This window comes from Trichechus manatus, unplaced genomic scaffold (genome assembly GCF_000243295.1).
Source record: "Trichechus manatus latirostris isolate Lorelei unplaced genomic scaffold, TriManLat1.0 scaffold00006, whole genome shotgun sequence".
Taxonomy (NCBI): domain Eukaryota; kingdom Metazoa; phylum Chordata; class Mammalia; order Sirenia; family Trichechidae; genus Trichechus; species Trichechus manatus.
In genome coordinates this window covers 19,698,687-19,715,629 of record NW_004443942.1, presented here as the reverse complement: position 1 = coordinate 19,715,629, position 16,943 = coordinate 19,698,687, and the positions used below count along the sequence as shown (strand labels likewise).

The 16,943-nt window shown below is 36.6% G+C and overlaps 1 protein-coding gene across 5 annotated transcripts in view; it reads right to left on the bottom strand.

Moving 5' to 3' along the window:
• METTL15 (methyltransferase 15, mitochondrial 12S rRNA N4-cytidine) overlaps positions 1-16,943 on the bottom strand; it is a 276,524-nt gene that overhangs the window by 15,705 nt on the left and 243,876 nt on the right. For 4 of the 5 annotated variants that reach the window (XM_023737910.1, XM_023737901.1, XM_004369740.2 and 1 more), the window contains exon 6: positions 5,832-6,581. The exons of the other annotated variant lie outside the window; for it this stretch is intronic. In XM_023737910.1, the coding sequence (XP_023593678.1) occupies positions 6,139-6,581 (443 nt within the window). In that variant the 3' untranslated portion in view covers positions 5,832-6,138. Of the gene's footprint in view, positions 1-5,831; positions 6,582-16,943 lie in introns of those variants that run through there. 5 annotated transcript variants of the gene reach the window in all.

Here is a 16,943-nt window from a genome sequence, read left to right as displayed (position 1 = left end):
GCCATCAATAAGTTATTATATTTATTTATTTTATGTTTGCTTACTGTGTCCTAGCTTCTTGTTTTGTTTTGATATGCTCAAATAGGCTGCTCGTATGAGCTAGTTTGATTATTGGCACCTTTGAAGCTCTAATGTCCTGTCACCAGGTGGTTAGATCTGTTACTAGGTATGTGAGCTCAGGAGTGTGCCCACTCTTCCTGTATGGATTCAGCTCAGGTGCCCAGGTAGATAGCCAGCAAGTGTGTGGTGTAGGCTCTCACTTACAGTCCTAGACAGGCATGGGTGATTGGTGTAGGCACAGGCAACTGGCTGCAGGAGGGGGACATACTCTGAGCAAGGCAGGGGGCTGACGGCCGCCCCCTAGTGTCCAGGAGGAAGGCGTGTCCCTGTTTCCTAGAGCACGTAGGTGGGTGGATTTTGCAGCCGGACTATGTGCACTTAATGCTGTTGGCTGTAAGGACTGGGGGGGCACCTCTTATTCACGGGCCGCTATCGCAGGTGGCTAGGTGGCGTGGGTGGAGCCACCAGTCCTCAGGCCCCTGATGTGGGTAGGTGAAGACCCTGCTTAATGGGCAGAGTGGTGTCAAATGTCAAGAACCTGCTACTTCACAGCTGAAACAGTTGAAGTTAGGGTTCTGGTATGTACCCTGTTGTACTGCGGTAATGAGGACCTATGCTGTTGAGATGGGCCCGCACAGGTCTGTGCAGGGGGAAAGGCACTCAATGTCTGTGGATTCCTTATGCCTGTGCCTAGGCAAAGGATCTGTGCCTACCCTGGGTTCCTGGCTTAGGGGAGACGGCAGTTTATTTTTTCCCATTTGTTAATTTGTTCACTCTCCAAGGCAGGGAGAATGGCTCTGGGTGTGTGACAGATCCTACTTCCAGCCCAGGTGACTCAGCAATTGCTGAAGTTGGTCTGGGACCCCGTGTAGAGCAAGGAGTGGGGAGGTAAATGGGAGAGAGGTTTTTCCCTAAGAGGGGTGTTTTTGACCCATGCAATAAGCCATACGCAAGTACTTATCTTTCGCCAATGAGGGCTGCTTCTCACTGGTTCTGGGTGGCTGTGTAGACTCTCTGGTGCTGGGTCTCTCCCACTGTGGAAAACACACCTCCTGAGCACTGCCACTTGCCTGCCTCACCGCTCACCCATGAGCTGCTCAGGTCTGAAGGGCTCAGGCTCTCGCTGGGTCAGGTTTGGCAACTCCTCGCTGCTTCCGAACCATCTCTCCTTCCCCCTGCCACTCAGTCTGATTCCTCAACTCTGCCTTTGGTGTTCAGGGCTCCCAGATTGCCATATATAATCAAATCACTTGCTTTTTGGGGTCTTTGTTGTAAGAGCGTCTACCGGAATTGTCTGACTACTCCGCCATCTTGGCCCCGCCTCCTGGCCAAAACGTTTTAAAATAAATATTGTGTCTTTCGAAGGAGGATTTTTCTCATGCATATTATTTAAGATTTTTTTTCTTTCATTTTCCACTTACTATTAAAGAAGAAATTCCCATCTTATACAGAATACAAAAATGGTGAAACAAGCAAATCATCGTTGAATATATAAGGGTGCAAGGCTATTATTTTCTAATCAGATACTTAGATGGGTACCTACCTTTGGAGATCTCTCATTCACATTCACATATATGTCATTCATGGAAGGAGAAACAGGTAGGATGCAGGGGACTGACCTGGGCATTCTTGTTCCCATTTTGAGAACTTTCTCCCCAGAAATTTTTTCTAATTCTGATTTCACTATAGGATTGTTAGGATTTGAATAAAGTCTGTAAAGTAAAAGTGGTAAACAAGCTTGGAAACTAAAGTGAAATATTACAATGGCAGATAAAATAACAAGTTTGAGGTAATAAGTATTTAACTCTTACCTATTTTGCCCATATATTGTTGTTAGTTGCTGTCAAGCTGCCTCCAACTTATGGCAACCTTGTATATAACAGAATAAAATGCTGCCCAATCCTGTGCCATCTTCATGATAGTTGGTATGTTTGAGTTCATTGTTGTGGCTACTGTGACTATCCATCTCACTGAGGGTTTTCCCTTCATTTTCACTGGTCCTTGTGATGGTTAAGGCTGTGTGCCATCTTGGCTAGGCCGTAACTCTCAGTGGTTTGGCAGTTATGATGTGCAGTTATAATGTAGTTTGGCAGTCATATAATGATGCAATCACTTCCATGATGAGATCTGATATAATGTGATCAGTTCCATGATGGGATCTGCTGTGAGAAGCTAATCGGTTGAAAGGGAGTTTCCTTGAGGGTATAGCCTGTACACAATACAGACAGATTTTCTGACAAGGCTTATTGGCTTTTTGGTTGCTCTGGATCCTACCGCTGGCTCCTGTTCATTTGACCTCCAGGTCTTGGGACTTGAGCTAGCAGCTTACCTGCTGATTTTGGGATTCGTCAGCCTCTGCAGTCCGGATCTTGGGTTTGCCAGACCCTGAAGCTATGTGAGTTGAGAGAAGACTCCAACCTGACCCACAGATTTGGGACTTTCCAGCCTGTGCAACCACTTGAGCCATTTCCTTTATATATCTTTCTTTCTCTGTGTGTATATATTCACTGGTTTTGCTTCTCTAGAGAACTCAGCCTAAGATAGTCCTCTACTTTACCAACTGTGATGTCCTTTTCTATTGATTAGTCTTTCCTGATGACCCATCCAAAGTAAGCAAGTTGAAGTCTTGTCATACTCCCTTCTGAGGAGCATTCTGCTTGTATTTAAGACTGCCTTGATCATTCTTTTAGCAGTTCATAGTAAATCCACTAGACTGCCAAAATAATTTTGCCCATATAGTTATACTAAATTTCATTCACTTGTATTCAGAATTTATAACTTATAATTTATAATCATAGTATAGAAGATGATTTTTTTTTGTATTTGAAGGAATAGCTTATTGAGGAAGTTAGTATTATAAATACAATTTCAAGAATAACAACCTAGAGAACAAACATTTGTGTGCACCTTTAATCATCAAGCCCCCTCCCTATCCCATGCATCCTTTGCTAATTAACTCCTTCTGTCCTTCAGGTTCAAATCAGGCACCACTTTCTCAGACCTGGCTTCCCTTACCAGACCAAATCCTTACTAGATACTCTTACAGTACTTTGTACTGCTTCTTCTTAGCACTTAACATTGCATCAATTTGATACTTATTTTTGTAATTACTTAACTAATATCGTTCTCCTCCATTTGAGTATCAACTCCATGAGGACAGGTACTGTGGGCCATATGTACTTAACTCACCTTTGTTTCTCTAGTATCTAGTTTAGTAGTTGCTGCACAAATAATTAGAAGTATATATTTACATATAAAGAGCTGATATGTGAATTGTGAATTAATATCATTATTTGTTAAAATATCTACCAAGTGAACTTTACCTAAATAAACTTTTTACCCTTATTACAGCTACTATATGTAAATAAAAACATTAAGAGTGCATTGATTTTAATAAATTGAGTAAATAAGATTGTATTTTCATTTCAAATAGGCTTGGTTGAGTTATTCTGAATAGCTCAGTTAGAAATGCAGGATTCAAACGATAGGTTTTCTTATTTCTCAAAGGCATTTTTGGCTATTATTATAATAAACACAAGTGACTTTAAAACATAAATTTTGTGAAACAATTATCTGTGAAGGCTGTTAAAGCAACTCTACATTTTTCCCTTGCAATATACTGAAAAATTCCTTTAAAATAATGAATATTATAATCTTGACAATGATATTTATCTCTAATGCATTTTTAAAATAATACTTAAAAATTTTAACGTTGCACAACACCTATATTTGAGAAAGCTATATAATTAATTATTCCCAATTAAATTAAAATTCATCCCATAATTATTATTATTTGAGCCATAGAAAGTCTATTGAAAATTTGAATTACTAAATAAAGAATTTAGGGCAAGCAGATATAGGGAAAAGACAGTCTTTTTAATAAATGGTGCTGGCAAAACTAGATATTCATCTGCAAAAAAAGAAAATGAAACAGAACCCATACCTCACACCATACACAAAAACTAATTCAAAATGGATCAAAGACCTAAATATAAAACCCAAAACTACAAAGATCATAGAAGAAAAAATAGGATCAACACTAGAGGCCCTAATACACAGCATTAACAGGATACAAACCCATAACTAACAACACACAAACACCAGAAGATAAGCTAGATAACCGGGATCTTCTAAAAATTAAACACTTCTGCTCATCAAAAGACTTCACCAAAGGAGTAAAAAGGGAATGTACAGACTGGGAAGAAATTTTTGGCTTTGACAAATTTGACAAATGTCTCATCTCTAAAATCTATAGGAAAATCCAACATCTCTACAATAAAAAGATAAATAATGCAATTAAAAAATGGGCAAAGGAAAGGAACAGACACTTCACCAAAGAAGACATTTAAGTGGCCAACAGACACATGAGGAAATGCTCTGGGTCACTAGCCATTAGAGAAATGCAAATCAAAGCCACAATGAGATACCATCTCACCCTAGCATTACTGGCACAAATCAAAAAAACAGAAAATAACAAATGTTGGAGAAGCTGCAGGAAGTTTGGAACTCTTATGCACTGCTGGTGGGAATGCAAAATGGTACAACCATTTTGGAAAACAATATGGCACTTCCTTAGAAAGCTAGAAATAGAAATACCATATGATCCAGCAATTCCACTCCTAGGAATATATCCTAGAGAGATAAGAGCTGTCACACAAGTAGACACATGCACACTCATGTTCACTGAAGTATTGTTCACAATAGCAAAAAGATGGAAACAACCTAGATGCCCATCAATAGATGAATGGATAAACAAACTATGGTACATACACACAATGGAGTACTACGCATGACATCACAAAGAACAACGATGAATCTGGAAAGCATATCACAACATGGATGAATCTGGAGGGCATTATGCTGGGTTAAATAAGTCAATCACAAAAGGACAAATATTGTATGAGACTACTACTATAAAAACTCATAGAAAGGTTTATACACAAAAAGAAACAATCTTTGATGGTTACGAGGTGGAGAGGGGTGGGGATGGAAAAATGCTAACTAAAACAATAGATAAGTGGTAACTTTGGTGAAGGGTAAGACAGTACACAATACTAGGGAAGCCAGCACAACTTGCACAAGACAAGGTCATGGAAGTTCCATAAACACATCCAAACTCCCTGAGGGACCGAATTACTGGGACCATGGTCTTGGGGAATATTTTGCTCAACTGGCATAATAGTTTATGAAGAAAATGTTCTACATTCTACTTTGGTGAGTAGCGTCTGGGCTCTTAAAAGCCTGTGAGCAGCCATCTAAGATACTCCACTGGTCTCACCCCTTCGGGAGCAAGGAAGAATAAAGAAAACTAAAGACACAAAGGAAAGGACTAGTGGACCACAAGTACTATGGCCTCTAAAATTCTAACTCACAGAAAAAGAGAAGACTTACTGGCCTGACAGATATTGGAAAAACCCCCAGAGTATGGCCCTCGTACACCCCTTTAGCTCAGTAATGAAGTCACTCCTGAGGTTTACCCTTCAGCCAAAGATTAGACAGGCCCATAAAACAAAATGTGACTAAAGGGGCACACCAGCCCAGGGGCAAGGATGAGAAGGCAGGAGGGGACAGGAAAGCTGGTAATAGGAAACCCAAAGTAAAGAAAGGAGACTGTTGACATGTTGTGGAGTTGTTAACCAATGTCATAAAACAATATATGTATTAACTGTTTAATGAGATGCTAGTTTGTTTTGTAAACCTTCATCTAAAGTACAATTAAGAAAAGAATTTAGAGCATGCAGATATGATTATACTATTGCTCTTCTGACAGCTTGAGTTTACATATATAGATAACAAAAACAGTTTTATTTTTTGTTAATTTCCTTGTCAGAGAAAGGACTGCATTTCAATAGTAAAATGTAATAAGATAAACACTTTTTTGCAGTTTTGAAATGATGCTGAGTTGAACTTCTTTTGTCATGTTACTATTTCCTTTTGAAGAAAAAAATAATGCTAAATACTGTCAATTTCCAGACTTTCCCTCACCTTTGTGTATTAAGCTTTTCAGTAACATCACATAAAAAGATTAAAAAAATTGTCAGGAAAAATTTGAACGGTCAGATTATGATAACTTTTTTCTCATAATTTGATAGCTGCTCTGAGTTTAGCTGAGCGCCCTCTGGGGTTGTCCTGTACATCCTGATCTTCTGGAGTAAGCACCTTCTTGTGTATCAATTCCCACATTAAAGGAGCCTTTAATGAGACATCCTCTTTGTTTTCTTGACCTGAACCCAATTGTGATGATTGTAACACCTTTTGTCTAGCACTTAGGTTAAACCTTTCTGTCATGCTTATCCCAAGTAAGAATCGTTTGACTATGCGATCCTCTAGTGAATGGAAGGAGAGAGCAACAAGACGACCACCAGGTCTCAAAAACTTCTGAGCTGTCTTCAGTCCTGTGTAGAGTTCATTGAGCTCATTGTTCACAAATATGCGAAAAGCTTGGAAAGTCTTGGTAGCAATGTGAGTAGATCGCCGGAGCAAGTCTTTTCGTGCATAAGTAGCAGAAGCAGGAAATGCACCTAGGAAGAGATTTTGAAAAAACAGGAGGGGGACAATAACATTAATATTTTCCACTGTAAATCTACTAGTTTGTGTTGTGTGTGTGTTAAAAAAATTAAGTTTTCATAGAAAATTGTGGCATTTCATTTCATTCATATTTCCCTCTATATTTCAAAGCATTCTACCAAGGTTTAAAACTATGTGTCAGAAATATCTTTCATAATTCACAAGGAGAGAAGAAAGAGAAAGGAGTGGACAAATATTTGAAGAAATAATAACCAGAAACTTCCCAACTTTAGTGAAAAACATTAACTTACAGATCCAAGAAGCCCAATGAATCCCAGATAGAATAAACAAAGAAAACTACACCTAGGCACATCATAATCAAACTGCTATAAGAAAAATCTTGAAAGCAGCACAGAAAAAAAAAAAAAATTACATAAGAAAGAACAAAAATAAGAGCACACTGGAGGCTATAAGACACTGGAGTAACGTATTCAAAATTTTGAGAAAAAAAATTTTGTCTTCCAAGAAGGCAGTGAAAATATTCTTCAAAGATAAAGGTTCAAAGATACTTTCAAATAAGTAAAAACTAAGAGAATTCTTTGCTAACAAGTCTGGGTCTGTATTCAGGAAACACTAAAGAAAATTCATCAGACTGAAATTAAATAGCACCATATGAAAACTTGGACCTAGAGAAAGAAATAGAGTAGCAGACAGGTAGTAAATATAAATGACTACATAAACCAAACCAGTTGCTGTTGGGTGGATTCAGACTCGTGGTAACCCCTTGTGTTGCAGAGTAGAAATGTGCACCATTGAGTTTTGAAGAAGCTTACAGCTAGGGCTTTCTTAGTTTCCTCTAGATGGGTTTGAATTACCAACCTTTCAGTTAGTAGTCAAGTGCTTAACCATTTCAAATATATATTTAAATACATTTCTTCTATATAAATATATTTAAATAATATATATTTTACATATAATTTTTAACATAGCACTGAATTAGCTCCACCTGGCTCTGTTTAACTAAATTTATGAAATAAGAGAAAGGCAAAGAACTTAATAAATACTTGCATGATATTGTTATTGAATATATTTTTTAAAATTAATGAAAATGGGGAGTGTTGAAATAAAATAATCTCTGAAATCATCATAGAAATTCTAATATAAAAAACAGCATTGGTTCATTTGACGTGACAAAGCATGGCAGGCATTTCTGATTATCAGCTAAAATGGTGCCTTGGCTATGGCAGCAGGACAGACATAGTTTATAATTTACTCAGTCAGCTAGCTATGAAATTATGAGATTCCTAATTTTTTTAAATTTGATGATATCGAGTTTTATTTCAAAGTATGCACCTAAAGTGAGACTTCATTAATATTTTTATCACACAGTTTCAAATAACATAATTCATATTCACATTAAATATATCCACACTATATATGAATCTGCAGATGGTATATTAACATTACTGCAATTGGACAGGCTTTTCCTTATAAGGTCTACTTAGGCCATCTCAATGTCCCAAAGTCATGGAGAAAGAACATGAGAGCTTTCATTTATATTTAGGAATGGATGATTCTGAAAATGATTATATGAAATGAATTTAAAAAGAAACAAAATAATATAAAACAGCATATGGTAACGGAAATTAAAGTAGCAACAACAAAATATCAACAGGCAAAGGTATAAAAAGACAAGAAAAAAAAAATCATCTTCTGAAGGATTAAGCAAGGTACTTTGAATGAGAAAGTTTAAAGATAACCAGCAAGTGTCTGGTGCTGAGGAAGTTAACCTGAGTTTCATTGTGAAGGTTACCGGTCAGAGAGCCAGAGCCAGAGTTCTCCTAGGTTTGTACAGACTAGGTACAGCATATGCCTACAAGTCATCAGAAAAAAAAGATTCAACCACTACACCAGATTCAATGCTTACCCATGTGCTGGACTCTGAATTAGGACACGGAGAAAAATAATAATGAGACACGGTCCCTGCCCTTGAGGAGAGCACAGGGTCTTGCAAACTTTCTTTACCTCTTCCTACCTCCCATATCCTGTTAGCAGAAATAGAAACTAAGTTCTCTGCTTTTCCACTTCCTGAATTTAATCAGAGTCTAGTATGGCTAATTCAGTTGATTAGAGCACAGAGTAGGTAAGAAAGAAAATATGGACTCAATCACAATTTGGGTCATTTTGTTTGGTGAAAGAAAATGTCCTTTTTGTGTTTTATAATTCATCAATGGACTTAGTTAGCACTGAGCTGGTGTGTATCAGCTCTAAGTGGGAAGAGGTGTGCTTACCCCTAGTGTAGCTCTTATCACACTCTGTGTAATTACTAGTTTACCTGCCCGTATCACTCACTTGACTCTAATCTCCTTGAGAACAGGAACTATTTTGTGTTCACTCTTGTATCTGTATTGCTTGACAAACAGGCTTGTGATTCTTAACCCTGACTGCACATTAGAATCACCTGTGGTGTGTTTGAAATTATACAGATGCTAGATCCAGTCCAGACCTACTGAATGAGGGTTTCTGGGGCTTATTACCAGGGAATCATTACTTTTTAAAAGCTTCACAGGTGATTTTGACATGCTACCAAGATTAAGAACTACTACAGTAAACACTCAGTAACTGTTTGCTGAAAAGATAATGAATAGATTATGAATGGAAAAAAAAAAAAGGATAAATGGCCAAATACAAATCTAGGACTATTACTACAAACGGCTTCATTCACATTAGTGGGTGGGTATATGAAAAACACAATATCCAGTCACATCAATGAGTGACTAAATGAAGAACATAATATTTTTAGTCACAGAGAATATTATGAATAAAGTTAAAAAATAATGTCATGAAACAGGCCCCAATCTTATATGCTACTTTTTAGCCAAACGTGATTGTGGATACCAAATTATGATTCTAGTGGAGCAACTGAATGCTCAAATTTGCTAGCAGTTTCATTGTCTCAATACAACTGATTGCATGTATTTATTTAATTATACCTAATAGTGACTGGGAATCTCCTTAATCAATCAACCATTTACAAATGCAGTGGAGCACCTGCAAATAATTTTAGCCTCAGGAAATGCCAGCTTGCAAGCCTTTATTACCTGAAATACAGCAAATGTGCAAGGTAAACATTTTTCATATTTATTTTGTAGAATAACATGAGGCATGGGAGTGTAATGGCAACACTGGGAAATTTATATTTCAAAATAATTTCATCAAGATCTTAAGTGATTTTTTTCAGGTTCAAGGTTTTTTCCCACAAAGGTTCATGCATAATATTGTTGAGATTTTATGTGAGCTTTATTTCATTTAACATCTGTGAAATCCTAAACCACTATAGTTATCTCAATACTTCAAAATAATATTGCTGGTTTCCTCTTAATACTTTAAAATAGCAAAATTATAGTCAGTAAAATTGACTACAAAAGGAAATTATAGGCTATTATGCACTTAATCGGATTGACACAGTGGTTGCAACAATGGGCTCAAACAGCAATGAGTGTGGTGCAGGATATCTTGTTCTGTTATACAAAAGGTTGCTATGAGTCAGAACTGACTACACAGCACCTAACAATAACAAAACATTTAATAGTAACGTGTTTCCCAGTCAAACATATATACATATATTAAATATATATATATTAAACACACACACTTTTTAAAAATGTGCATGTGAAAGTATGGGATAAGAAATTCTAATTTCAGTACAATTTTAAGACATTATTTGGCCTCTCTCACAGAAATGTTGAGGAAATTCATGACGTAACAGATTGACCCAAGCCACGCAAGAGTTCTGCCTCATTAGAGGCACTCCATTCTCACTTTCCAGATCAGGTTTGTTGTTGGTGGAGGGTTTTTTTTCCCCTTTCTCTTTTTTGTTCTTAAGTTCCTGCCAGTTTTGCATCCTTACTCTTTTCTTTCTCTCGCACCTCACATTAGCAAATTCTGACGGCTCTTCCACTATCACACGAGTCCAAGCCATCATTATATTTTACACAGCTGCAACAGATCCTTTTAATACAAAAATTAAATCATAATACTACACTGTTCAACACTTCCAGTGTCTTCCTATCTTACATGAAACAAAAACTGAAGTTCTTATCTTGGCCAAAAGTCCCTGCGGGACTTGAAACCCCCACCCCCTCCGACCCCATCTCTCTGTCCTTGCTCTCTGCACTAGGTGCTCATGGCATGGTCGTGCCTTGGATTCTTTGTTCTTGCTCTTACCTGTATCTGCAATGTCTGCCTTAGCTACCTGGATGGCTTATTCCCTACATTCAGGTCTCTTTGCAAACACAGCATCAGAAAGATAGTCTCTCACTAAGGATAAATAGCAATAGCACCCTGTCACTCACTAGCCTCTTTGTACATTATTTTTCTTCACAACACCTTATCATCAAAGGACAAATATTTATTTGTTGACCATCCGTCTTTCTCCACTAGACTATATACTCAGTGAAAATTGGGACTCGGTCTTGTTTGTTCATTTATATTTTCTTTGCACCAAGAAGAGCTGGTGTATTGAGAGACTGATTAAATCTGCACTTTAAAAAAATAAACAAAATATTATAAACTGCATATGGAGTAAAGCATTACAGTTAGTACTCCTTAAATTCAGCCCCAAGAGGCAATCAAGAAGTATACTTCCTTTTTTCTTGATACACATATACAAAAATGTATATAAATGTAGTATGTATGCATGTATATATATTTTTAACGGAATGAGACTACACAATGATCTATAACTTGCTTTGTTTACTTACCTTACTTTTTATAATAACTTAAGTTGTATTATAATTCATTTTGTTTGTTCATTTAAAAATGTATATTGTGTCACGCACAGTACGAACCAACTGGATATACACTGGTAAATAAGACAGAGGCAGTCTCCGCTCTGATGGAGCTAACACTGTCACCACAGCAGGAACATTTAGGATGTTTCCTAATTTGCTATTATAAAAAATGCCGCACTAAACATATAACTTTGTGAACCTGTGACGGTATGTCTGTAGAAGTAGAGTTGTTGGGTCAAAGAGTATTAATGTCCATTTAAATTTGGACCGATACTTCTAAATTTACTTTCTAAATAGATTGTATCAATTTACTTCCATCAATAGTATACGAGAGAGTCCATCTCCCCCCATCCTCACCAGGACTAGAAACTATCACTCTTTTTGCCCTTGACTAGCCCTGGTGGCACAGTAGTTAAGAGCTTGGCTGCTAACCAAAAGGTCTGTGGTTTGAATCCACCAGTTGCTCCTTCTACTCTGTCCTATAGGTCACTATGAGTTGGAATAGACTCAACAGCAATGAGTTTAAGTGGTAGAAGGTGGTTAGACTAAAATTGGCATCAAGAATATTTTGGTAAAGTTCAGTAGCTACATTTCCTTAATAAAACATTGTTCATTCATTTAGTTAATTCTGGGGATTAAAACATTTATGAAGACAATGAGGAGAATGACATGTACTTATTGTGATGAGTGCTATAAAGAAGGATTATGCATGCTATTAATCATGACAGCAATAGCATAGCATTTTCTAAAATTTTTCCAGGCAAGTGACCTTGTCAACTATAGCATCCCAGCCTCCAGTCAAACACTTGTGTGTCAGTTGTTAAGTAAGTTTGTGAAATGCAGCATAATACACTCCCCTTTTGGAGATTCATAATGCCCTTTAGAATAGTAAAGCTCTGAAGATAACTGTTCAACTTTATTTAACTTAGCATTTCCCAGTTTTTTGACAACAGAAACTTTTTTGTTTTTGATAACAACTACAGATTCCACAGAATTTGTTTTCTGGGTAACACATGGGAAATTAGGTTTTGTGTTAACCACTTTTTGTATGTCTTATCATTCTACAATAATTCTGAGAGGTAAGAAAGTCAATATTCTTATTCCCATGTAAAGATGAAAAAAACCTGAGGGGTTAAATGTATCCTTCCAAGTTCACAGGGATTGTAAGTAGTCGAATGGAAACAAACTTAGGTGTCTTTAACATGAAATCCATCCTACATAAATCTGCTCCTCCCCAACCCCCCCCCCTTCTTTTTTTTTTTAATAATACAGAGTGGACTTAACCTCTCCAGAAGAAAGGCATAACATTTCTGGCTAGTTCATTTGATAAACACCCTCTAGGAACCCAGATGAGCTTCAGTTTTTTGTTTTTTTTTTAAACTTATTTTATTATATAGGTTTGTAATTTTCCAGTTACCTTAGGATGTTCTTGAGTTTCCTTGTCTTTAAGTGTGCCCAAAAAAGGGTAACAATTTAAGATGGCATATTCACCAAATCATCTCATCTCTTTTCCTGATTAAAACTTAAAGAAGCTAAGATGAAATCACATGGTTTAGAGTGTTTTCCAAAAGCTCTGATGCCATGTCTGGTGCTTTATATAACCATCTCACTTTCTGGGAGAAAAGGAGTGTGGAATCTTTACTCTAAGCCTGAATAGCTTTTTACTGAGAGATATTTTAATGGAACCCAAATCACTTTGCATCAAGTTGCAAGAGTTTGGCTCTCTCTCAATGTTTCCCTTGGGGAGTTACGCATTGTCAGGCCTAAAGACTGCGCATCTGGTGAAGAAGGCAACTGCCCTGGTCTCTTACCCTGGGAACAGTAATGAATACCTTTGGCTTTTGTTCTCTTTATCCTATTGAAAATAGCTTATCGTTGGCTCAGGTTATTAGGCTGTGCATTTGTCTCTCTTTTTCATCAGCTTTTCTTGATAGTGGGTTTAAAAAAAGAAACAGTTGCTATTGCTGCCATTATCAAAAGACTTTTGGGCAGGTACTGATTACATTTGTTTGATTAAGAATCTAGACTCATCCAATGCAATACATACTGGGCTTTTCCTGACTCACTTGCTAGGAAGGGAGCCTTTTACAGTTGTCTTTATGTTCTAAAAATGTGCTTAATATTCTCTAGCTAAGCAAAATATGGAGACAAATGCATACAATTGGGAATAAAGGGCTCAGATGGCTAAAATTTTTAGAAATTAAACCCAGCTCATTTTATTTTATATTGTTTTAAAGCTTCTCAAGAAATATTGACAGAGAAGACTGAAAGACTTTCCACACATTTATCGTTAACACATTTCTTGTAAATACACAAATTTAAGTAATGAAAGTGCAGAGTTCCTTGCTCTCAATCTCTGTGCCTGTGCACTCAACCTGGAATGTCCTTCTCCCTCTTCTTGTGGTTTATGCCTACTTATCCTTCATACTCCCTAAGGCACCAATCTTTTCTAGGAAGTTTTTAAAATGATCTTTCTATACATATTTCATTAAAGTATTTATCACTCTCCTATTTGTCTATCAACTTCTACTAGGCTGCAAAAGGTCCAGAGACCTGTTTTATTTATTTTCCTTTAAATCCCAGTCCCAGGTCTAGGTGACAAAAGGGGAAATCCACTAAATAAGAAGAGATATTCTTCCAGTTCCCAGACAAAGATCAAGATGCACCACAAATGGTATTCTGATCTTGGAACTTCATGAACTCCCTGAAATCTTTGCAAGATTTTGTGTGTATGTGCAGTTTTATGTGGAGATGTTCTAGTGCCTCCATCATATTCTCAAGTGCAACGGGGACCCCAAAGTAAGTTAATTCCTGGTGAAAACATAACTGTGAGTTAGCTGAATTTTCAGCTTACCACTTATTACCTTTAATGATATTACCAAAAAAGCCACTGCGTTCATTTAGTTTTGTTTTTGTTGCGTTTTTCTTTAACTCCAAGAATATTTTCCCATTTAGCACCATCAGACCATTGATTGAGAACTCCCTTCCTGCATGCAAGCAGAAGTTGGAAACTATCTCAGGGAATACTCAGTTTTCCTCTGACTCACAAAGGATTTCACATTAAAAGAAAATCTTGCTTAGTAACAGTCTGTACTACGTATAATAATAGAACACAATTTATATGGGTAAGTGGTTAGATTTCATTCATAAAAAGCACCATGCTTCTGGCTAGATAAATGACTTGAAGTCCTAGAGAGAAATTATCATTTTTAGTTCTGGGATACCCTTATGCTACTTACACTTTTTAAAATTTAATACATTCACATGTTCAAATGTAGTGAGATTTTTAAGCTTGTGAATGAAATTAGCAACGTGCTGTGGCTGTCAATGTGATGCACTGCAATTCCTCCTGAGTGGTAGGGTTTAAAAATTAACTCAGCTCTTGCACCTGTTTGCCGGCATTCGCCTGTTGAATTTCCATCACATTTAATCAGTCTCTGTGACGCAACTCGTGTCCTTTTGCCTGGGTTCCTTTAATACAGTGTTAAATTCTCACCCATCTGAAATTCAAGTAATATATACAAATTTCAAACTGTTAATTAAAATCTGTGAACTTGGATGGTTCTGGATAAAACCGGCTTTACTCAGTGAGGTTCTTTTTAAACTTCTTCCGCGTCTCATCTAATTCCCAACTCCTTCCAGGTTAAGTCTGATGACAACATGATCTCACTATCCGGGTTCAGGCTTACAAATCCTCATACGATAGGGAAAAATCAAGTTATAGGCTTGAGCAAAAAGGTAATGAGGAACATTATCTGCTGAGATGAAATAAGAACCATGGCTCAGAATTAAAGGAAAGGGTTGAAATTTTTCATACATTATTTTCAATAAAACTAATTCTATACTACCTATGTCTTCAATTGCTCAGCCTAGATGGGACAGCTCAAACTGAATCCTGATTCCTATTGCCTATGTAAATGGTCAATATAAATTTAATTATTGACTCTTTAAGCAGCAATTGAGGTTTTGTTTGCCAGATGCTGTAAACATACAAAGAGAAGCCAAAGCAAGAAGTTCTAGCATATTTAAAATCCACAATAAGATACTTTATTTAAAATCTTTAAGAATATTTTACAGGGCATGCAGTATTGCTTGGTGAGTTGGGCCATTCATACTTTCTAGAGTTGGGAGATGGTAACAGAAAAAGGCATTTAACAATGTTCCCTTTTTCTTGTGAGGTCAGCACATACTCCTAATTAACCCTTGCGCTTCCAGGAAAAGTTGCCTGCCCGCCTGTAGCAAATGTACCTGCAGCAGAGCACTTCTCAACTGTATTACAATGATTTTTTGTTTTTTTTTAATATTTACCTCTCTCACTGAAATACAAACTTCTAGAAGGCAGTGGCCATGTGTTATCATCACTGATTTTCCTCATAACAAGCTTGTTGAAGACTAATAGACTATCTGACTTAATTAAAAAACAGATGATTAAATTCTGTAAGAGCCAAAAGCATACAGATTTTAGTTAAACCATAGATTATAAATCTTTCCCCCCTAGATCTATATCCAATACTGAACTACCCCTCCCATCTTTTATTTTCCTGCCTGCTCCAGGAGTAGTGCTTTAAGAACATGTCCAGTGAAAGCTTTCGGTTTCTAGAGGATGTGTATCCATTTTGAAAAGCAGTGTTTCAAGGACTAAAGGCATGCATGTGCGATTGATTTATTTAGCTGAGAAAGGAAGCACCCACCATTCTCCCCCAAAAACTCTTAAATATGCACAAAAATATTAATAATACGACTTTTAATAACGGCCCCCATTTGGAAGTAAGCCAAGTATCTAACAAAAAGGAAATCATTAAGTAAATTCTGATACCTCTTACTAATACACAGTATATTGGCATAAAAATTACGTACAATAATAAAACATTAGGTTAAAAAATTCAAATTTGTATACACTTAATTATTACAACTCAAAAAAATTGAGAATAAAGAAAGATGAAGGCAATATGCAAAATTATAATGGCTGTGTTAGGTAGTAGAATAGAATTACATGCTTTTACAACTTTCTCTTGAATTTCTTAATTTAATGTTCTATGACGTATAATAGAAAATGCTTTCATAATAGGAAAATGAAGACCTTGATTTTTTTAATGATCATGAATTTTAATTATTTTTTCCATGTGCTCATGAAATGGATTCTATTAACAACTAGATAAGGTAAATTCTTTGTATTGATTTCCTTTTGTTGAATGCCTATCATGGGCCCCACACTAGGCTACATATTTTTAAAGGGTAATTCTAATCATCATGACAATCTTATATGCTAAAAAACTATTATCACTACCTTAGAGAGACTTAGACTAGCCATGTGATGTAACTCATCAAAGTTCACATAGCTAGTAAATGGTAAGGCTGAAATTTGAACCTAGGTTTTTATGCAACTCCAAAATCCATATCTTTCCCATCACTCAGTGACACAACAGAAAGCAGAGACATGAATCTTGACTAATAATGCAAGGTTGATGAGACATGAAAAAAACAAAAGAACAAAAAAAGACTTGTAAAGAAAACAGACAAAGCAATATAACAATATAGCATATTGGCTTGGTAAGTTGATTCTGTCACCAAAGTCAATTTTCC